We start from the raw sequence: 24,529 nt of genomic DNA on the forward strand, positions 1-24,529 counted from the left end.
AGCAGGCTTAGTGCTGACATAATGCTTCCTTCCTCCTGCTTGCAACCGGGCTCATTAAGAAAGCTGCAGCTGCGACATGAGTGTGCTCCTGGAGCCCCACCCGAGCACCAAGCCTAGCTTACCGATTACTATCAACCCAATAAGAAGCATAACGGCACGCTATGCAACGGGCCGGTATCTATTAGTGTGGGTGACACTGTTGACAGATTCCCTTTTAATATTTTTTAGTTTTATTTGTAATATGAGACAAAAAAGAATTAATGAGGAGAACAAATAGTGGCATTCCAATAACAACAGGCTATGTCATAAATGTCCCCTAGATGTAGGTTACCTCTGAGACCTGCACTTCTTTTGAAAATTTAGATTTCACTAGCCCCTCTGGTATTTTAGCAGCTGCTAGAGGTGATCTGGAAGCTGAAAACAGTGATGAAGGTGGTTTTCTGTAATTTGTGCTACTCCTATTGACTTTAATATCAAAGTGGATAATATATTGAGGGAAATATATAGTTTTTGCTTTTAATACTGCATAAAATACTGCTCCAAAACAGTACTCGAGAAAGCCAACTATGCTGTTATTAATATTGTAATAATAATAATAATAATAGTAATAATAATAATTATTATTATCATCAACAACGACAATCTTTAATATGCACCAACATATTCCGCAGCACTTAATTTGCATGACTTGTCCCATGAAAGAATAAAATGTGTTCTATTACATGCATCAGAATAGTTCACAAAGTTTTGCACCAAATTGCAATAAGGGATCGATAGGAAGAGTCACTTGGTTAGTTCAGTTATACTGTGTGGATAAGGCCACTATACATAATAGTAAAGTAATAAAATACCTACCTGCTCCTCTTGTGTGATTGAAGTCTCCTTTAATGACTCTACATGATTTGCCGTTTCCATTGCAAACACCACAGTGATCTTCCCTCGACAAGGAACCCAATACTCCATCACAGCCCACTTTCTTTTAGAAGAACACAAATTAACACAAATTATTACTACATTTTTACAAATATGAAATCTACTAATGTATCATGGCTTTCAATAAATTTTTCACATTTTTTGTTTATGTGTTACATCAAATTATCTTTTGATCTTTAATTTGGTCCTTAGGAATTTGTCTACCATTGCCTATGGTTTAGATATCATTCATTCTATTGATTATAAATGTGTCATTATATTCTTTAAAGGGGTACTCCAGTAGAAAAAAATCAACTGGTGCCAAAAAAGTTAAACAGATCCTGACACAGACAGAGGTGTCAGCAGAGAGCACTGTGGTCAGACAGAAAAGAACTCCGTAACTTTCTCTGGAGTATACAGCAGCTGATAAGTACTGGACTGATTAAGATTTTTTAATATACATAATTTACAAATCTGTTTAACTTTATGGCACCAGTGATTTAAAAAAAAATATATTTTTTCTACTAGAGAACCCCATTAGCTCTCCCCACAGATTGTAATCATTGGTGCCTCAGTGGGACTCACAATGTTAGTTCCATGCCTCAGACACACAAATAATAATTCTTTATAAAGTGCACACAGATTCCGCAATGCTGAATATACAAATATACAATGATTAAATAGGTTGTCCTACGTGTTAACTTCCGGCTTTTCTTGTTCCTCTGGCCTGTTTGCAGCAGGCAGAAGTGGTCGGGAAGCAGGAAAGTTGTGCAATTTGCTAAACTCACCTTTAATAGCAGGTAAGCAAACAGCATAGCCTTGTGAGCTACGCTGTTTACGTTACTCCCGGGGCTACATAGACAGAGTCGCCCCCCTCTAGGGCTACTCCATTTGCCCAATTTCTATTTAAGTCAATGGAAATTACGTAAATTGCACAACTTTCTCGCTTCACTGCTTTCAGCTTTCCTGACCACCTCCAACTGCTGTAAACAGGCTGTAGGATTTAGGAAAGCCTGAAGTAACGAGGTGGGACAACCCCTTTAACCATATCATAAACTTTTTCAGCAACTTGTGCTACAGTAATTCTTCTAAAGGGATCGGACCTGATGGCTTATGCTTTCCAAAGGCATTGATGAATATTAGGTACCCATAACACTGTCACAGGTTTATTGATTGTCCTTTCTTGCACCATTTCTAGTAGCTAAGGTAGAATACTAACCACTATCTTTGTAATGAAGTACTCACCAGCATCTTGGAAACACTTTACTAGACCTGCCATTTGGAGATGCTCTGACCCATTCATCTAGCTATCACAATTTGTCCCTTATAAATTCATTAAAATTCCTAAACTCTTTTCTCTGTTCTCTGCTTCCATTGCAACTTTAACCCCTTAAGTACTCAGCCCATGTTCACCTTAAGGACTCAATACAATCTTTATTTTTGCTATTTTGTTTTTTCCTCCTCATCTTCTAAAAATCATAGCGCGTTCAATTTTGCACCTACAGACCCATATAGGGCTTGTTTTTTTGCTTCACCAATTGTACTTTGTAATGACATTACTTATTTTCTAACATAATCTGCGGAGAAACAAAAAACAATTATTTGTGGGGTGAAAAAACAAACACCATTTTGCAACTTTTTAGAGCTTCCATTTCTACGCAGTGCACTTTTCATTAAAAATGATACATTATCTTTTTTCTGTAGGTCCATACGGTTACAGAAATACCCAATTTATGTAGGTTTTATAGTATGTTTAAAATTGTCTTTTTCTGACCCCTATAACTTTTTTATTTTTTTGCGTGTGTGGCTATGTGAGGGCTTATTTTTTGCGCCGTGGTCTGTGCCATTTTTGTTTTGATGGGACTTTTTGATCGCTTTTTATTAATATTTTTATGGTATGTGAAGTGACCAAAAATGCACAATTTTGGACTTTGGTATTTTCTTACGTGTACGCCATCAACCGGGCAATTTAGCTAACCTTATATTTTAATTGTTCGGACATTTACACACGCGGCGGTACCACACATGATTATGCTTTTTTTTATTACATTATTTTATTCAAAAAATAGGAAAAGGGGGTGATTCTAACCTTTATATGGGGGGCTTATTCACATTCATTCTCTTATTTTTTACCACTTTTTACTTTTTTTTAAGCCCCTTAGGAGGCTATACCATGCAATCTTTTGATTGCATACACTGATCCCTGCAATGCCATAGCATAGCATTGATCAGTGTTACCAGCGCAATGCTGCTCTAGCCTGCTGCACAGGCATGGAGCAGTAGATCGCAGATCGGACAACAAGGAGGCAGGTGAGGACCCTCCCGTCTTCCAGTAAGCTGATGAAGACATTGCGATTCTGTCGTGATAGTCCCGATCAGCTCCGCTGAGCTGCCAAAATAGTTTTTCTTTCAGTAAACTTTGATTGTGGCATCTAAAGGGTTAAGGCAGGGCATCGGTCCGATCGGCGGGGCCCAGCATTAGCTGTGGATCCAGACTGACCGTAGCAACCGGGACCCACGGGGTTTAACCCATTCTCCGCTCATGAGAATGGTTTAAACCCTGTTAGCGGGACTCAGGACTTACACGTACGCCCTGAGTCCTTAACGATCACGAGCGTAAACTTACACTGGTGGCCGGCTCCTGTTATGTGAAGCACGCTCAGGAGCTGAGCGCGCTTCACACCAGGCAGGTCTCGGTTGCTATCAGCATCCAGGACTCGCAGCAAATACCGGACATCGCCGATCGGGCTGATGTCCGGTATTAACCCTTTAGCTGCCACAATCAAAGTTGACCGTGGCGTCTAAAACAGGAGAAAATAGTTGCCGATTAGCTCAGTGGGCTGCATGGGACTGCCACGATGAAATCGGGGCATCCCGAACAGCTGAGAGAACAGCAGGAGGTGTCTTACCTTGTCTCCCGCTGTCTGATTGTCACTCTGCTGCTCTGTGCCTGAGATCCAGGCTGGAGCAGCAGAGCACCAATAACACTGATCAATGCAATCCTATGGCTTTGCATAGATCAGTGTCTGCCATAAAGGTATTGCATGTTTTAGTCCCCTATGGGGGCTATAACATTGCAAAAACAAGTGTAAAAAAATAGTTAATAAATGTGATTTAACCCCTTCCCTAATAAAAGTTTAAATCACCCCTCTTTTTCCATTTAACAAAAAAATTGTAAATAAAAATAAACATATGTGGTATCGCCGTGTGCGTAAATGTCCGAACTATGAATAGATAATGTTAAATAAACCGCATGGTTAATGGCGTACACATAAAAAAATTCCAAAGTCCAAAATTGCCTATTTTTGGTCACTTTGTATACCCTAAAAAAAATTATAAAAGGCGATCAAAAAGTCCCATCAAAGCAAAAATGGTACCGATAAAAACTTCAGATCATGGCGCAAAAAATGAGCCCTAATATATGCCTGTATACAGAAAAATAAAAAGTTATAAGGGTCAGAATATGAAAATTTTACACATACTAAAAGTTACAAATTTTTTTTTTTTCCAATTTTGCCCCACAAATATTTTTTTCCTGGTTTCGTTGTAAATTTTGTGGTGAAATGATTGATGTCATTCTAAAATACAATTGGTGGCGCAAAAAAATAAGCCCTCATATGGGTCTGTAGGTGCAAAATTGAAAGTGTTATGATTTTTAGAAGGTGATGAGGAAAAACAAAAACGCTAAAACTGAAAAACCCTGCATCCTTAAAGGGGTACTCCGCCTCTAGACATCTTATTCCCTATCCAAAGGATAGGGGATAAGATGTCTGATCGCGGGGATCTCGTCTGCAGCACCCTTGCTCTTTGCGTAATGACGGGCAATACAGGGGCCGGAGCATCATTATGTCATGGCTCCGCCCCTTGTGACATCATGGTCTGCCCCTTAATACAAGTCTATGGGAGAGGGCATGATGGCCACCACGCCCCCTCCCACGGGGGCGGAGCTGTGATGTCACGATGCTCCAGCCCCTGTATTGCCCGTCATTACTCACAGAGCGAGTTTGCTCTGTGCAATAATGACAGAGGGGTGCTGCAACCGGGATCTCAGGGGTCCCCAGCAGCGGGATCTCAGGGGTCCCCAGCAGCGGGACCCCCACGATCAGACATCTTCTGCCCTATCCTTTGGATAGGTGATAAGATGTCTAGGGGCGGAGTACCCCTTTAAGGGGTTAAGGACTTGGGAATAGGGACGTACCTGTACACCCTGCGTCCTTAAGTGGTTAAGAGTATCTGTCGTAAACTTGATAAATTTTTTAATCCTCCCAGTTCACTCATCGTAATAAACCACCCCCTGCCTTTTTTATTTTTATTGTTTTTTTTTAGTTTTCTACCTTGATATTGCTTTGTATTTTCTGCTCAGTCTCAGTCAGCTCCACAGACTTGGAAGGGGCATTCCCCAGCAGGTATGACATCATCTGAAGCCCTGCACGGGAATACTTCCTCCCTCACTCTGCTACATACAACCAAAAGCAATTCAGTGTGAGCGGGGCTGTGATTGGATGACACCGCACCCCCCCCCCCTTAGCTCTCAGTACTGAACTCTACAGTGTGTCAGCTCTGCCCAACAGCTGTAAAAGGAGCTGAAATATTCAGCGCAATATTCAGCATGATATTCAGCACTTTGCACTGAAGGCATCATGACTTTGCAGTCAAGCTCAGCTCAAAGGGAGCTGAAATGTTCAGCTCTATACATGCTATACACTGTGCTGAGCTATGGTCTCACATGTCTTTCCTTACTTTTGCCTCTGCCAGGCTGCAATTAGAACTGCAGCAAGGACCAAACATATTATTTTTTTTTATACTAATGACAGGTATCATTTCTTGCTGTCTAACATAACCCACCCAAGACAGGTGCCACTGTAAGGTTATTCATTTCACCTGTCAGTTGTTCTGATGTTATGGTTGATCAATGTGTACATTAGGGTCAATGTCATGTTTAAAATTCATAGGAACAATGTCATGTTTTGCTACGAAAGGAAAAGATGGCTGCCCAGCCACCTCCAGTCTGTTTGCAGCCAGCAGAGATAGTTGTTGGTTGCTGAGTCAACTGTGTTACACAATTTATGTTACTCCGATTGACATTAAGGCTAGGTTCACACTACGGAATTTCCGCCTGCAATTCTGCTTTGAAATTGCAGGCAGAAATTCCGCTTGCTAAAATGTATAGTGTAGTGAATGGGTTTCTGTTCACAAATTCACACTTTGGAATTTGTGAACGGAAAATTTGCTTGGAAATTTCCACCTGAAGAATGGCATAGCTCATTCTTCAGGTGGAAATACTCGTGGAACACATTGCAGTCTATTGGAAACTAAAGCAAAAAGGGGAAGTGCCTGAAATTTGTATTTATTGATATGCATTAAAATACACCAAAAAAATTGTGATTCCCAACTTGTGTAAATAAATTAATCCAATTTTGCCACGTCTCACATATAATTACGTGATATGAAACATCCACAAATTGTCCTGCGGAGCTCATATAGCTTAATGATATCATGCAGTATATATCAAAAACATGAAGTATACAGAACCCGTATAGCAAGGTGTTGTCATATGGTGATATCTCATCAGAAAAAAAATCAATAAGTATCAATAAGTATACCCTGCAGTATAATGACAGTCACGCCACTGCAATAACAATGTCTTATATCCCAACGCTCTGTCCACCTGTGCAATACCTGCACCAAGGGAACGTCTATTGGAGACTGCAGTGTCTGCACGATCCTAGCGCCAACTGAATCAGTGGGCGCTGGCCACCCTCGGAATCTCCGGGCGGAAATTTTCTGCCCGGAGATTCCGCAGTGTGAACCTAGCCTAATAGAAGGTGCACAAATGGTATAGCTTCAGGAGAAAAACACTTATATTAATGTCAATAGCAATTATGCAAATTGTGTATTGCAGTCGACTCTGCAATCAACAACCCTCTCCACGGGCCACAAATAGGCTTGAAATGGCTGGAGAGCCATCTTTTCCTTTCATGAGAATAACTCTTCAATATAGAGTTCCACTAGGGAGAAAAATGTGCTTCTAAAACTTAAAGAAGTACTCTGGTGCAGAGTATTCCTGCTCCGTCCTGCCGGGGCTGCAATAAAAATTAAAATGAACCATCTCTCACCTTCCTGGGTTCCCGCGGAGCGCCACTACAGCTGATCGGTCCTCCGATCCATCTTCTTCATACTTCCGTGTGAACGAAGCGTCACATGGCGCTCAGCCTATCGCCGGCCGAGGCTGAACATCGCGGCTGCCGGCGATAGGCTGAGCGCCATGTGACACTTCGTTCACACGGAAGTATGAAGAAGATGGACCGGAGGACCGATCAGCTATAGTGGCGCTCCGCAGGAAACCAGGAAGGTGAAAGATGGTTCATTTTCATTTTTTTTAAGCCTGGGCAGGACGGAGCAGGAATACTCTGCACCAGAGTACTCCTTTAACTTTTACTGGTATAAATTGTAAAATACACCAATTAAATAATAATGTGGATACCAAAAAAATGTACCAAAGAAAATTAAATATATGCACACAACACAGTCCACCTAGGGACAAACGCTGCCACTGACCCGCATTCAGCGGTCCAGAACTACACAGTAGGGGTAATTCTTATAATTACTCATACAGTCAATGAACTGTTAACATAACTCATTATTGCATATAAAGTATGCTGGGAAGCATTTGTATACTATATACACAATAATGATCTATGTTAACAGTCCATTGACTGTATGAGTAACTATAAGAATGACCCTTACTGTCTAGTTCTGGACCGCTGAATGCGGGTCAGTGGCAGCGTTTGTCCCTAGGTGGACTGTGTTGTGTGCATATATTTAATTTGCTTTGGTACATTTTTTTATTATTTAATTAGTGTATTTTACAATGTATACCAGTAAAAGTTAAGTTTTAGAAGCACATTTTTATCCCTAGTGGAACTCTCTATTTATTTTGATCTATATAAGGTGGCTCTCCTATTGTATTCTGGGCATACGTGTAGCCCTTCTATCTTATACACGCTATCTGTTGAATAACTCTTCAAATAAGTATTCTGATTTTGGCATAGTTTATTCAATGGGTAGTTTTAAGGTTATACAATTCCTAAAATACCTTTCTAGCGGTTTTCAAGATTAGCAAATTTAACAGAATACTTAATGGAATAATTCTGTCCTGGTCATGTGATGAGCAGACAAGGGGATGTTTAGTTGTAAGACTGAGCTGATGCCAAGACTTTCAATGTAACAAGGCACGCACCTGTGTGATTTTTATCCACTGGGAGTAATCTAATACAAAAAGTGTATTGGAAAATTGTATAACTCGACATTATAGAACCAATAACATTTATTTGTTGAAACCATAATTCTTCTTTAATTACTAAAGTCTTTAGTTTCCAGTTGGAGGTAGAGGAAATGAAACTTAAGGAAGCACATCTGCATGGAAACAATGATAGGTTCATGGAATATTGTGCGAGTTACATGGACTCATAATTCATGTTTATAAAAATATATATAAAAATAAAGAGTTACCCAGACACATTAACATTAGCCTTTGAGAACCTGAGCACTGTGAACTCACATTCCCGCCATCTCTGGCATGTGCTAAACCATAAAAGAACTTTGTTAAACACACATTTGTTTTATAATCAAGAACTGTACATGCTCTATCTTACATCTCTGACATCTATCATATCGGAGAGCGGCATTGTAGAAAAAATGTACTCCTTTTAAGTCTAAATTTACCAAAGGGCAAAAAGCCCAAAAATGATAAATTCAAGATTGTTGGATTTTATATGCAGCAAGACCGAAAACCTTTGCACTAAGCTAAATTATAGTATTGATCGCCTATCTTTGCTTTACACCTGTGCAAGCCTAGCAAGAGAATACAAATATATGTTTAACTCAATGGGGGAGATTCTTAAAGAATTTTGCGCCCCCCAAAAATACATTTTGCACCAAAATTTTGTCCCGCAGTTAACACTGTTCGCGTCAGTTTTGTAAAAGTGGGCATGTCCATGTATATTGTCTGCTTTACATGATATATTCAAAGGGGTGAGAGTCAAGTTTACATAAAAAATGTAACACATGCTTTTTGATAGTGTAGAAATCACAGAAATGTTTGTAGTTTTATTGTTTTTATTGGGGGGGGGGGGGGGGGGGAGGTGTTATTTAACCACTTAAGGACGCAGGGTTTTTCCGTTTTTGCATTTTCATTTTTTCCTCATCACCTTCTAAAAATCATAACGCTTTCAATTTTGCACATACAATTCCATAAGATGGCTTTTTTTTTGCACCACCAATTCTACTTTGCAGTGACATTAGTCATTTTAGCCAAAAATCCACGGCAAAATGGAAAAAACTTCATTGTACGACAAAATTGAAAAAAAAAATCATTTTGTAACTTTTGGGGGCTTCCGTTTCTACGCAGTGCATTTTTCGGTACAAATAACACCTTATCTTTATTCTGTAGGTCCAAACGGTTAAAATGATATCCTCCTTATATAGGTTGGATAGTGTCGTACTTCGGAAAAAAATCATAACTGCATGCAGGAAAATTTATATGTAAAAAATTCTCATCTTCTACCCAATATAACTTTTTTATTTTTCTGCGTACGGGCCGGTATGAGGACACATTTTTTGCGCCATGTTCTGAAGTTTTTATCAGAACCCTTTTTGTATTGATTGGACTTTTTTTTTATCACTTTTTATTCATTTTTTCATGATATAAAAAGTGACCAAAAATACACTATTTTGGACTTTGGAATTTTTTTGCGTGCACGCCATTGATTGTGCAATTTAATTAATGATACATTTTTATAGTTCGGACATTTTCGCACGCGTCAATACCACCTATGTTTATTTTTATTTACACTGTTTTTTTTTATGGGAAAAGGGGGGTGATTCAAACTTTTATTAGGGGAGGGGTTAAATGACCTTTGTTAACTTTTTTAAACTTTTTCTTTGCAGTGCTATAGCACTTCACACACTGATCTCCTATGCTGATCCCTGCAAAGCCATAGCTTTGCACGGATCAGTCAGATAGGGGCTTGATTGCTCAAGCCTGTAGCTCAGGCTTGGAGCAATCAATCGACGATCGGACGCTGCGGAGACAGGTAAGGAGACCTCCGCCTGCGTCCCAGCTGATCGAAACATCACGATTTTATCCTGATGTCCCGATCAGCCCGACTGAGCTGCCGGGAAGCGTTTACTTTCGTTTTCAGACGTGGTGGTCAACTTTGATCGCAGCGTCTGAAGGGTTAACAGCGCGCGGCACAACGACCTATTGCACTGCACACACTGATCTCCTATGCTGATCCCTGCAAAGCCATAGCTTTGCACGGATCAGTCAGATAGGGGCTTGATTGCTCAAGCCTGTAGCTCAGGCTTGGAGCAATCAATCGATGATGGGACGCCGCGGAGACAGGTAAGGAGACCTCCGCCTGCATCCCAGCTGATCGGAACATCACGATTTTATCTCGATGTCCGGATCAGCCCAACTGAGCTGCCGGGAAGCATTTACTTTCGTTTTCAGACGCGGCGGTCAACTTTGATCGCCGCGTCTGAAGGGTTAACAGCTCGCGGCACAACGATCGATGCTGCGCGCTGTTAGCCCAGGGTCCCGGCTATGATTAGCAGACGGGACCGACCTGGTGTAATGCGGGGTTACAGTGTGGTTGAGATTTAGTAATTATAAAAAAATAAAAAGTAAATCATTATTATCGAAAAATGTTATTTAAAAAAAAAAAAAAATATATATATATATATATATATATATATATTTTTTTTTTTTTTTTTTTTCACCTGCACTCACATTTAAGCTCAGAAATGTTTTATTTATAGTTATCGCTTGTCTGGGCACTAGTAACCATGGAATATTTCATGAAATGTTTCCAGCAGAATTTTCTGGGTTGTAAAGTTTTGCGCAAAAAAATCAAATATGGCTGGAACAAAAAAAATTGGCCCAAAAAAAAAAATAAGTGGCGTGAAAATGAATATTTGCATATTTTCAGATTTTCAAAGCAGCACAAGAGACCTTTGAGAATCTGAGGAGAATAAAAAAAAGGTGCGGGGGGGCGTGGCCTGGACGCGCTGGAAGATGGCCGCGTTTCTTTAGTGCTGCTGCAGAGCCTCCTGCTATAAGGGCTACTAACAACGGTTATGGGCAACAAACACAAGAAAAAACAGAAGCCTGACCCCCAGAGCTGTCCCCGCACTTCCTTACGTGCCATCACATCATTCTTTAAGCCGCAGCCCAACGAGGAGAGACCGGACTCCCCGAGACCACATCACCTCTCGCAGGGCCCAGCGCCATTACAGCCCGCCACTTCGGCTCCTGCACAGACCGGGACCCCTGCACAGTGCGACAGCTCCGCCGCTCTGCCAGCGATGTCGGAGACTACAACTACGGCGACAGGACATGGAGTGGAAGCCTCCCACACCAACCCAAGGGGAGCGGCAAACACAATCTCCCCTAGACACGAGCACTCGCCTGCCCCGGAGTCTCTCTTTATGAGCGCTGAATCACTGAAAATGGCGGGCGGCGCTTCTCCAACTGCTCTCCCTCCCGGACAGAGACAGCTTCCCTGCGGTGCTGTGGCCACACAGCCGACCCGGGCTCCAGGGGAATATTCCCCTGTGTCAGACTATGCTATAAAGGCCATTGCTGGGGAGCATGGCTCACGTCCTCCAATGCCCCCTGAAGAGTCGGGGCCATCACAACCTCCCAGCCAGCATAGCACAGCCTCTCCTCCACAATTTGTTAACCCCTCAACCACCCTGTCCTCCCAGCCCCGATGCTCTCACCTTGCCTCATCCCTAGAGCACACTGCCTTGCATCAGACAGACTCGGGCCGTCGGCCTCTAGTGGAGGATCTACAGGGGAGGATAGCCCTCCAGAATATTGGGGAGCCAGCCCCCCCCCTGCTAAGAAAAAGCTCTTCCGAACCCCCCAGAGGGCTGCTCCATCCCAACGCTCCAACTCTGACCATTCCTCCTCAGAAGATACACGGGGGAGAGAAAAGCATACTCCTAAAGACGTCAGTTCTCCTGCTTCTTCGTCTGTCTTAAATGCTGATTTTCCTCACAACCGCTCGACTGTGGAACCCACTCTTCCCACGCCAGAGATGGCAGTCCATACTCTAAAGAACCATCCGGAGCTACAAGCCCTCCTGGCACTACTGCCCACGAAAATGGACTTGCTCTCCTTAGCCACTGATCTCAAATCTGCCTGGCAGAAAGACTTGGATCCTGTGAAATCAGAAGTTGCTGTACTGACCCAAAGGATGCAAGATATGGAGACTTTCCGCACTGATATATCTACTGAGATTGAAGTTCTCAAATCGGCCACAACCACGCCCTACGCGTCTCAAGCCTCAATGGTAGAGCATCTAGATGATATTGACAATCGCAATCGACGCAACAATGTCTGCATAAAGGGACTCCCAGAAACTGTCTCTTCTCAGGAACTCCAAAGAGTGGTCCAACGCATATTTAATGAAGTTCTCAAAAAAACTGCTGAAAACCCCATTGAGCTAGACAGGGCTCACAGAGCACTTAAGGCAAAGAACCCCGACCCCAGCAAACCCTGAGATGTGATTTGTAGGGTACACCACTATACCACTAAAGATGCGTCATGAGGAAAGCAAGAGATCTTAAGCATCTGACCTACAATGGTGCAGCGATTCAACTCTACCCAGATCTCTCCATCCGTACCCTACGCCTCAGGGCCTCTTTTAAGCCCCTGTTACAGACTCTGCAAAACGCCCAAATACTCTATAAATGGGGTTTCCCCTTTTCTCTTACTGCCAGACATGGCAGTACAACAGCAACCCTCAGGTCCCCTAAGGACCTCCATGCATTTTTGTCTACCTTCAAACTCCCACCGGTTGCTTTGCCTGATTGGGAATCATTCTACCTGCCTACATTCCCGATTCATCCTGGCACCCCTTAGAAAGACTTGCCAACCCCTCAGGAAATGGACACTACCCCTGCCGCACCTCTGCCACAAAGGCAGAAATGCAAGACCTGAGGCTCCTGTGTTCCTGACAATGCGAATACTCTCACTCCCTCCATGGACTGTACTCCCATGTTGACCCCAGGCTGCCGACACCGACCTTGCTGGACTTTACTTATGGAACCTGTTATCACTGGATTAGTCTATATCCCATATAATGTGATATCTGCCCTATAGTTGTTATGCTATTGTTTTCTCAGTTTCCGTTAAACATCCACCGCCCTACCTCCTGACTCATTGGGTTGCCACCGCAATCCTTAGACTAAGTGATGCCCTTACATTATCGTACTCCTAGTCCTTACCTATGGACGGAGTTTAATTTTTAGTTCTAATTTAGGCTCGCGCTGCGAATGCCCTAGTGCCTACATTATTTATGTTACATCTTGTTGTTGACATTTGGCTGCCTTCTTGGCGCCCCTCCCACACTACCCCTATTAGGGATACTGCCAGACTGGATCTGGCACTACTTTTGGTCCTTATGACCACCTTTTTAGTCCCCTTGTAGCTGTCTCCTTTAGGTTGCTACTGTCTTACCTCTCCCCATCTTTAACCTTTTCTCACTATCTCTCACCTTTCCTGTCTAGGTATATCTCATGGACTGATATGAAGCCTCGTCATGTGACTGCGCGGGCGGACTCTCGGCGTGGTGGTAAGTCTATTCATCACCCCACACATTCACATGGCAGTTGACATCAAGGTAGCTTCTTTTAATGTTAGGGGCTTGAACACTCCCGAAAAGCGATCCCAAATCCTGTACTCCCTCCATAGACAGAGAACGCATATCCTGGCGTTACAGGAAACTCATTTTATGGAGGGACGCGTCCCGAAATTTAATAACCGCTACTACCCGACCTGGATTGACTGTGTTAATCCGGAAGCTAAAACTAAAGGGGTTACCCTGGCTTTTCACAAGTCCCTACCCATTAAAGTCATAAACACTGCTAAAGACCCCGGAGCACGCTATTTGTTCGCTAACTGCGAACTATCCGGCCAAAACTACACAATTGCTTCTATTTATGCCCCTAACCAAGGTCAAACGTCCTTCCTTTGCACAACCCTTGAGACCCTGTCCTCCTTCGCTACGGGCCACATCATCCTTTGTGGAGATTTTAACATTCCTCTGGCTCCTCTTTCTGTCACTTCCACCGGCCACTCCTATCTATCATATCGCCAATTACGGATTATCCGACAAAAACTTCATTCCCTCCAGCTCAGTGATGTCTGGCAAACGATGCACCCCCAGGGACGAGATTTAACTTTTTACTCACACCCCGGTCAAATGTATAGCCGCATTGATTACGCCTTCTGTCCACACTACTTACTATCCTCTGCCACCTCTGCCTCCATTGGATCCATCACCTTTTCAGATCACGCTCCTACTTTCTTTTCCTTTCGCATGTCCTCTCTTGTGAAGCCCCATGCCACCTGGCGCCTGAACGAAGCTCTCCTCCTAGATGAGGTTTGCTCTCAGGAACTTAAAAATGTGATAACTGACTTCTGTAATGACCACGTGAGTGACGACTCCTCACAGATGATCAAATGGGAAGCTTTAAAATGCGTTCTCCGTGGTGTACTGGTGAAACATGGGGCTAGACTGAAGAGAGAAAACTCGGCTAAGCTTGCCTCCCTCAACATAAACAGACCTTACAGGAACAGACATTGAGAGACTTGATCCGTATAAGACAGGAACTGCTAGCCCTACTAAACTCTAAACATATATATTACAAACAGCTTACTGGGCGCTATTTTTATGAGTGGGGCAATAAATCAGGTAGACTGTTAGCGAGGGCACTGAGAGAAAAGAGATCCTCTCTTTTTGTCCCTTCTACCAAAACCCCTTCGGGCAATCTGTCTCACCTAACCACTGATATTCTTACTGCTTTTAGACAATATTATGCAGACCTGTATAATCTACCAACTCCTTCCTCTATATCCTCGACCTCCCCCTCATCTGTATCCCTACAACACTACATCACCTCTACGGCCTTACCCACTCTTTCCTCGGAGACCATCTCCTCTCTTGAGTCCCCGTTCTCTCCGGAGGAATTGGAATTGGCAATAACAAGCCTCCCAGCTGGGAAGAGCCCTGGCCCAGATGGCTACACGGCCAAGTTCTTTAAATCCCTCCGGACGGAACTGACCCCTCCCCTTCTTTCGGCCTTCAACTCCATTGCTGGATCATCCCCAACCCCCCCTTCCTTTTTAAGAGCCTTCATCACGGTTATCCCCAAAGAGGGTAAAGACTGCACTCTCTGTCAAAACTACCGGCCTATCTCTTTTGAATACAGACACCAAACTCTTCGCAAAGTTGATAGCCAATAGACTGGCTGTCCATATGGAGTCCCTAGTCCACCCGGACCAAGTAGGATTTATTAGGGGAAGAGAGGCTAGGGACAACACTCTCAGAGCCTTTTCTTCCATCTATTATGCACGTAAACTGGATCGTCCTCTCTTCCTTTTTTCCCTTGATGCTGAAAAAGCCTTTGACCGGGTGGACTGGGGCTTCTTGGAGGCCACTCTCTCCCAGATAGGCCTGGGTGCCCTGATGAAGGCTCGCATCATGGCCCTTTACTCAAACCCCCAAGCCCAGGTCCGAGTTAATGGACAACTTTCCCTTCCTTTCCACATTCGCAATGGCACGCGGCAGGGCTGTCCCCTCTCTCCTATCCTGTATGTGCTCTGCATGGAGCACTTGCTCAACACAATCCGTAACAATCAGGACATCCTGGGCTTACAGACCCCCTCGTGCCACTGTAAATGTTCAGCCTTTGCTGATGACATCCTGCTTTTTCTTTTCTCTCCGATCACCACCCTCCCCTCTCTATTGTCCACTATACATACGTACTCACAATACAGCAATTACAAAATAAACCCGACTAAAAGTGAGGCACTCAATGTGACGCTCCCTGCGAGCGTGGTTGCTCATCTCCGTAACACCTACCCTTTTAAATGGTGCGAGAAGTCAATTACATATTTGGGTATCCAGGTTCCCTCTAATGTGGCGGACACTTTTGCCCTTAACTACCCACCTCTATTACAGCTCCTGGGATCTGACTTGGCCAGATGGGAGCGCAGAGACTTCTCCTGGTTGGGGCGGATCAATATGTTAAAAATGAATGTCCTCCCCCGCCTCCTCTACTTGTTCTCTACTGTTCCAGCTCTCTTGCCTAAGCCCTTCTTCCGGAGGCTCTCTGCGCTCCTCTCGGGCTTTGTGTGGATACACGGACGCCCGAGACTAGCTCGTAGAATATTGACTAGACGTAAATCTGAAGGGGGTCTGGGTCTCCCGGATTGCCTTTCCTACCACCTGGCCTCGGTCCTAGCGAGAGTTTTGGACTGTAATGACCGCTCCCCAACCAAAATTTGGGTAAACCTGAAAAGGACGCCTCGCTCTTAGACCCTAAAACCTTACTGTGGCTCCCTCCTGGACTGTCCCCACACCGCTCCTTAACAGATCTACCTCCGGTACTGGCCACGTTAACCCAGGTCGGAAACCTTTACTTACCAGCCACTGGCCTTTTCACCCCGGATGGCCCGTTAATCCCGTTGTTTGGCAATCCTCTGTTCCCTGCTACCTCCTCCACTCCCTCCTTCTTTGGGCTGACGAAACATTCATCGCCTACTTTTGCCAGCCTCCTAACACAGACCTCCCTACGCCCTCTAGAAGATATCTTGGGTGACACGCCCCCCACATTCATGCACTCCTTTCAATACTCACAACTGAAATTTTTCTATTCGAAACACCACCATAGACTGCGCCTGCATCGCCCCTTGTCCCCGTTCGAGAGGTTGTGCGTCGCTGCCTCCAGACCATTTTGCCCGATCAGTAGTATCTACTCTCTCCTTCTTGATAATTTCAGCAACGACCCTCTACCATATAAACGGGGATGGGAGAGAGAGCTGGCGACTGATTTCTCGGATGGGGACTGGGGACAGGCGATTTGTTATTGCCATAGAGTTTCTACCTCCTGTAAAGCCCAAGAGACGAATTTCAAAATTTTAACCAGATGGTATCGGGTTCCGTCTCTCCTATCCAAATTCTACCCATGGGTCCCCGACGTCTGCTGGAGATGTGGCGAGCCTGGTGGAACCATGTACCATATTTGGGTCCTCTTTTACGTCACTTTTGGACACAGATCTTGGATATAATTCAACGCCTGACGTCCATTAGATTTGAGATCGAGCCGGCCCCTTTACTATTATCCAACCTTCCCCCCCACCTGCCCAGATTGCCGGCCTGTCTCGCTAGATTCATGCTACTGGCGGCCAGGACGGTCATCCCCAGGCTGTGGAAAACCACTACCCCACCATCACTCTCGTCGTGGCTCCAGGAACTCTCCCACCTCCACAGAATGGAGGAACTGATTGCGGATTCCAGACGTCTAGTAGACAAACACCACCTCATCTGGGGTCCGTGGATAAATTTTCTCTCCTCTACTGAATACAGAGACCTACACCTGGCCCCCCCTGATTCCCTACCTGATGGCTGATCGGTTAGTGTTCAACCCCTCATACTGCTTTCTATACAGTTACTACCTGATGCCGGCACACCATGACCGAGAGTCCGTCCTGCGCATCCTACGGAGAGGTATGCCTTTATATGCTTTCTTCTCTTTTCCCCTCCCTCTTCTCTGCGATGTCTCTTAAACCCCCCCCTTTTTTTTTTCTCTTCCTCTTTCCTCTTTCTTCCCCCCTTACCGCTTTCCCTAGTCATGCTCCATTCCAGGTATTATCCTACTCATGTTGGACTTGTTGTAGTTATAGTTCACGCATTATAGTAGATATGCCACAGATCACACTTGAGAACTGTCTTGTTGACTCTCCACCTTGGAGCTAAGATGTATTGCTATCATCTTAACTATAGAAATGCTGCGCCCAGACACCTGCGTGTGTTTTGGCATCTGTTTGTGTTTGTGTTTTTGCTTTATTATTATGCAAAACTTTATTAAAATTTACTCTTGAAAAAAAAGAAAAAAAAAGGTGCGAATAATATCACTGGAACATAAATTACAGTAGTTTTGGAGAATTTCCCCCAATGTGTTTGTGTGTATGTGTGTGTATGTTCCAGCATCACTTCCAAACAGCTGAAGATATTGCCATGAAACTAGGTACACATGTTACTTATATGTCAACAACAAACATAGGATAGGTAATTTAACCCTTACCCACCCCAATTTTTGACGGTCGAGGTTTTTGTTTAAAGTCCCATACAAGTTTATGGGAAATACTGTATTTATCGGCGTATAACACGCACTAGCGTCTTACACCCCCCCCATTTTAATAGGTAATTTAAGTTAAAAAAAAATATATACATATAGGATAAATGAGACCAAATGCCATATCATCCTTCTAACTTTGATTATGGTTGAACCTCAGTTTGGTCCTCCCTTCCAGTGCCACATCATTTCTCCCCTGTGCCACATTTACACCCATCCCCCCTTACCCTCTAATCATTCCCCCATTGTCTTATCATTCCCCCACTGTCTTATCATTCCCCCACCCCCCTCTCATCATGCCCCTCTCATCATGCCCATCGCAGCATCCCCTTCCCCCCCCCTGTTTTTTATATATATATATATATATTTTATTTTTTTCCCCCCATCTTTCTTAACTAGCCGTGCTCGGCAGGCCAGGTCCGGTGTCAGGTCTTGCGGGCTGCGGTCAGTGAAGCAGGATGAGTGACGTCCTCTGCCGGCTGCACAGCATCAGGGACGTCACTCATCATTTGCTGCAGCCCCGTTGGTCAGTGTGGCCGCAGCTGTCTCACAGCCCAACCACAGCCACCTTAGAATAGTCACAGCGGCAGCAGCATTGAAAGAGTGACGTCGCTGATTCTGTGCAGCGGAGCTAGCAGAGGACGTCACTCATCCTGCTTCACTGACCGCAGCAGACACAGGACCTGGCCTGCCGAGCAAGGCTAGATAAGGAAGATAAAAAAAAAAACACACCAAAAAAAAACAATACAATAAGAAGCAGGGGGGAAAGGGAGGAAAATTAAAAAGAAAACAAACGGGAGCCGCGTGCTGGTCATTGATTTAAAGTGGCCGCGGCCAGGCTGCTAATCCTTAACAAGCAGCCGCTGCTGCAGCAGCCACTTTAAATCAGTGACCAGAAGATTTATCGACGTATCACACGCAGGAAGACTTTTTGCCTTGAATTTAAGTTTTAAAAGTACGTGTTATACACCGATAAATATGGTATATGTTACTGCAGAACTTCCAAACAGCTGGAGATATTTTGATAATACTTGGTTACATTTTACTTATATGTCCACTTAAAATATAGGATAGTTAATTTAACCCTAACCTACCCCCCATTTGCGAGGCTCTGGGTTTTTGTTTGAAGACCAAAGCAATTCTATGGGAAATGTATGTTCCAGCATAACTTCTGTATGGCTGGAGATATTTGGCTAATACTTGGTCACATGTTACTTATATGTCAAATAAAAATATATAATAGTTAAATTAACCCTAACCTAACCACTTATGTGAAGGATTAGGTTTTTTTTTCAAGTCCCATACAAGTATATGGGACTTTTGGTACCTTACTCCACAAGCTCTGCTCTGCATCTCATGGTGAATGAGTCAGTCCGGCTGGCCAGCCACACCCTTCCTGCATTCCATGCCCCATCTTGAAAAGAGATGCCCACCCTTTAAGCCACACCCCTTTTATATTCAGTTTACAATATCTTCATCACAACTCAGCCCCAACTGAGGACAGAATATGAGGATTAGAAACCAGGATTAGATATGAGAACAGGATATTGGGATGGGATATGAGGTGGGATATGAGGTCCGGTTATAAGGTCTGAATATGAGGTCTGAATATGGGGACAGGATATGAAGATAGGATATGAGGTCGGGATATGGGCATGGGATATGGGGACCGGATATGAGGTCAGGATATAAGGATGGGACATGAGGATGGGATATGAGGATGAGATATGAGGTCAGGATATGAGGACAGGATATGAGGACGGAATAAGAGGAGGGGATTTGGGGTCGGGATATGAGGAGGGGATATGGGGTTAGGAATTTAGGACAGCATATGACAGCATTTGTTTTTCCTCCCCCTCAAGGGTTAGGTAGGAAATACCGGGAAGCGCCAGGTGCTTAGCTAGTAGATTTATAAAATAAATAGAGTTAACTTGATTTGAAATACTGTACACATACCACACATCCCTTTACCTTTTAATGTGACTTTCTTTCTAAAAAGGTACATTCACATGTACCTAATCCACTACAGATTGTAGCTTTTTATTTATATAAAATCTGTAGCATAAAATCTGCAATGGATTAAGTATACGTGAATGTACCCTAAAATGGTTTTCACACCAAAAACACTAATCCAAGCAGCTGCCTCTGAATTCAAAGGGAGGCACAGGAGTCCCTTCCTGTGATCAGTGGGGGTCCCAGCAGTTGGATCCTTACCAATCAAACACTTATGTGTCCGGCAGATAGGGGATAAGTATTTTTGGTAGCAAAATCCCTTCAAGATGCAGCCAATGTCCATTTTTATTTCCTATTTTTCTTCTAAAAGCGAGCAAACAAGCAAACAAAAAACAGCCAAAAGAGGTACAGTAGCAAAAATATACAGTACATCTTTTTTTTTTATTATATGAGGTATAGATAAAGATGGTTGTTGACACATTTGTCTACACTAGCTAGTTGCAGTTACAATTGTCCTTCAAATAAAATATTTATTTTGGTTACTTCTAAAGAAAAAAAATGAGAAACTGCAGCTCTTTGTCCGTTGTATGACAACTTTTGTGTCATTTTATATTAGATGGTTATTTTTATGTTACCTGGCATCTACCATTTGAGCACATGTCCAAGCCATCAGGTCCACATGCTGTACCATCTAGGGCTTTTTCTGCCACGAGAACAGGATGATCTTTTCCAAGGGCAGAGCAGAATAGTGCACAAGGTTTCTCTAAAATAAAAAGACAGAATGTAAGTAGATTTAAACAGTGCAAGACATAGATTAAGATTAAAGAGGTTATCCAGGATGGACTTCTTCCAAAAACAGCATTTCACATGTCCTTAGGTTGTGTGTGGTATTGCAGCTCCATTTCATTAAAGTGAATGGAGCCAAATTATAATACCACACACAACCAGAGGACAGATGTAGTGCTGTTTTTGAAAGAAATTAGCTCTGCAATTCTTTGATTGTCATTTGTGCCATATTGTACTTAATGTTAGACGTAAAACTTGATTAACACATTCTGTGTTTGTAAAAAATACTGTACATCAAAATTATGAAACATTTTTCAAAATGAGACTTTCTTTCTTTGTAAGGCTGGGTTCACATTTGTCCGGCATCCGGCATAGGTGAACTCAGCTTATATCTCAACATAACTGATGCCACAACTGATGGCAAGTTGTCATTAGTTGTATGGCATCTGGCATCCCTTGTTTCTGGACAGCAGACAGGGGAAAGCAGCAAGATGCGTTCCCCTGTCCAGTGCTCTCCAGCAGTCCAACCATCCAGCCCCAAAATTGAGATGTTGGATGATTGTGAACTGTCCCATTCAAATGAATTGTATCTGTTCTGGCTGGACTGAAACTGTGCTGGACACCTGATATATGTGAACCCAGCCTTATAAAGATAGTTACACCACATACCTTAGATAAGTAACCCTTGCTTTACGTTGACTTAATGCTAAAATAATTTGGTAAATATACTTTTTAAGACATTGAAGCTTATACATTTTGCAGAATTCTTTAAATTCCAAAGTCTATTTTTAAGGACCAATTCAGATCTAAAGTGGCTTGAAAAGAACTATTTATTAGAAACCCCTTAAAAAGTACCCAATTTTAAATCCTGCACCCTTCAAAATGTTTTTATTAGGCAGTTTGTGAACCATTTAAGTGTTTCACAGAAATTAATTCTATGGAGAGAAAGATAGAGCAGAGCTCCTCATAGGGCAATACGTTTGGAACAATGTAAATATGTATAAGGTGAGGCAGTCAAACAAGTAAGTAGTCTCGCTCACCTTGTACTGTTGTGTATATAGACACAACAGCAATAAGCGCGTGGTTCAAAGTAATGGTGGAGCAGCTTCCTGGAATCGGCAGCAGGTGAAACCTGTCCGAGGTATATGATGCAAGTACTGGTGCTAGGCAGGAAAAGTACCAGGTTCTATAGCGCAATCCACCACTCAGGCAACTTCTTGGGATAAAAGGTTCGATTTATTTAGCCAAAAACATAACGCGTTGCGAAGGTTTAGACCCTCTTCATCAGATGTACAGGCAATGTATGACCATGGTTAAACAGAGCAGGTTTAAATGCAAGACAAGGGCGCCAAAAAACCACTAGGCTCCGCCCCCTAGTGGGCGTGGAGGCTGACTTGCATACATAGAATCAAGCTAAGTTAAAAGATACTTCAAAATAGCATTCAATCATGCTACGGTAAAGTCTATACAATAAATACTATATATAGTTTAAAAAGGACTGGTTATAAGGTACGTAGGGGATGACAGTGTGTGTCTGTCGGCGTTCAGCTTTCATTAGCGGAGCCGCCGGCAGTGTGCGCATGCGCGAACTCGGGAAGTTAATAATGATGACGGAAACCTAGTAGCAAAATGTAACGGCACGGCATGTGTGCCGCTGGTACATTGTGTCAGCTTATGGGGAATGAGTGGGCTGCGGGGCACCACCCGAAAACACCGTAAATGATGGAATGGATTATATTAAGATAAAATGGAATAGAGGAAATGTATGAATGAATGATGATGGGGCCAATGTGGAGCTGCACCCATACATATATATATATACATTTACACATAGAACATAGGCACTACATAGGTATAGTGTGCAAGATAGTCAGCATATGTGATCAGCATAAGCCAGCATCACATGTGTCAGCCTATATAGTTAACAATGCATTGTCAGCATATATAATAGGATTAAGGTGAAGTGGAGGGATAATTTGAATGTATATGATAGTATAAAAGGAACATAATAAAATATATATGTTACATGGTATACAGGGAGAGAGAAAAAAAAAAAAAAATTAAATAGAAAAAAACCAACAAATAACAAATAAATTAAATACAAATATGTTCGTATTATTATAATAAATATGTTAAAAATACCATTAAATTGAGAAAGAATACCATAGTGTGGGTACTGGAGGATGGAGGATAATATAAATGATAGGACTCCTAACGGATGATATCCATTACTTCGTTCAGTCCATTGGGTATTAAAGAATTTAATTTATATATATATATATATATATATATCCAAAATGATTCTCTCCGTTGTAGTTTTTCAAACCTATTGTATGTATCCTCTGGGATGTGTTCTAAAATGGTTAAGGAAAAAGCTGAAAATTCCTTATTGTGGTATTGTGTTGCGTGTCTAGAGACGCTGTGTTTGATAAATCCTTTATGTACGTTGGATCTGTGTTTGTTCATACGTAGTCGCAACTGTTGAATAGTGCGACCTACGTATTGTAGTTTGCAGTCGCATTCTAATAGATATATTACATGGGTTGTAGAGCAGTCCATCCTAGTTTTAATAGGAAAAGATTCCCTGGTGGAGCTGCAAAGGAAATCTTTTTTACCGTTGGTGATGTTTGCACAGCATTTGCATGTTGTCTTATAACATTTGTAATTTCCCGGGGTGAGATGGTTAGTTTTGCGTTTGTTAATAGATTCTTCTTTTAGACGACTAGGTGCTAGTATATTCTTCAACGTTTGGGCGCGTCTATAAGTAATAGAAGGTTGATTGGAAATATCGTTTTTCAGGAGGGGGTCTTGTAATAAAATGTTCCAATGTTTGTTCAAGATACTGCGAATGCTGTTGTGTGATGCGCAGTAGGTCGTGATAAAGTTATTTTTGAAAGTGTCTTGGTTTGCTTCAATGGGATGATTATTCACTATGGTGGGTGTCTTCTTCACGGTTGTTCTAGGGCCTATTAGGGCTCGTTGATATGCTGCTTTGATGATCTTTGACGGGTATCCCTTCTCCGAGAGTCTAGTTTTTATGATTTTGCTCTGTTCCTTATAATCCGAGATATCAGAGCAGTTCCTACGGACTCTATGGAACTGACCGTACGGAATGTTTAACTTCCATTTTTTATAGTGACTACTGTTGAAAGAGAGGAGACTGTTACAGTCTACTTTCTTAAAATAGGTTTTAGTGATGACTTTACTGTTATGATTAGATAATTCCAAATCCAGATATTCTATAGAGGCTTTGCTACTTTTTCCAGATAATGTGATGTTGAAATTATTATTGTTGAGGTATTTTGTGAAATCTGTAAATTCCTCCTCCGTTCCTCTCCAAATAAATAACAAATCGTCGATATAACGTTTATAGAGTTTTATCTTGTTCTTCCAAGGGTGGTTGGTGTAGATGAGGGATTCTTCATATGACCCCATATAAAGGTTAGCAAATGCTGGCGCAAAACGGGTACCCATTGCGGTCCCCTGGATTTGTAGGTATATTTTATTATTAAAAGAAAAATAGTTATGATGCAAAATATACTGAATGCTATTGCAAATAAATTCTTTTTGTACTGATGGCATTGAAAGGTCTTGGTTTAGAACTTTTCTGATGACACTTATACCCTTATCATGTGGTATATTGGAATATAATGAAGAAACATCTAAT

General features: G+C 42.6%; 1 protein-coding gene across 1 annotated transcript in view; it reads right to left on the bottom strand.

Annotated features, from left to right (window-relative positions):
* ADAMTS19 (ADAM metallopeptidase with thrombospondin type 1 motif 19) overlaps positions 1–24,529 on the bottom strand; it is a 245,689-nt gene that overhangs the window by 50,221 nt on the left and 170,939 nt on the right. The window contains exons 14-15 of the mRNA XM_056537289.1: positions 20,712–20,839; positions 856–976 (exon numbers count right to left, since the gene is read on the bottom strand). Coding sequence (XP_056393264.1) covers positions 856–976; positions 20,712–20,839 — 249 coding nt within the window. The remainder of the gene's footprint in view (positions 1–855; positions 977–20,711; positions 20,840–24,529) is intronic.

This window comes from Hyla sarda, chromosome 1 (assembly GCF_029499605.1).
Source record: "Hyla sarda isolate aHylSar1 chromosome 1, aHylSar1.hap1, whole genome shotgun sequence".
Taxonomy (NCBI): Eukaryota; Metazoa; Chordata; class Amphibia; order Anura; family Hylidae; genus Hyla; species Hyla sarda.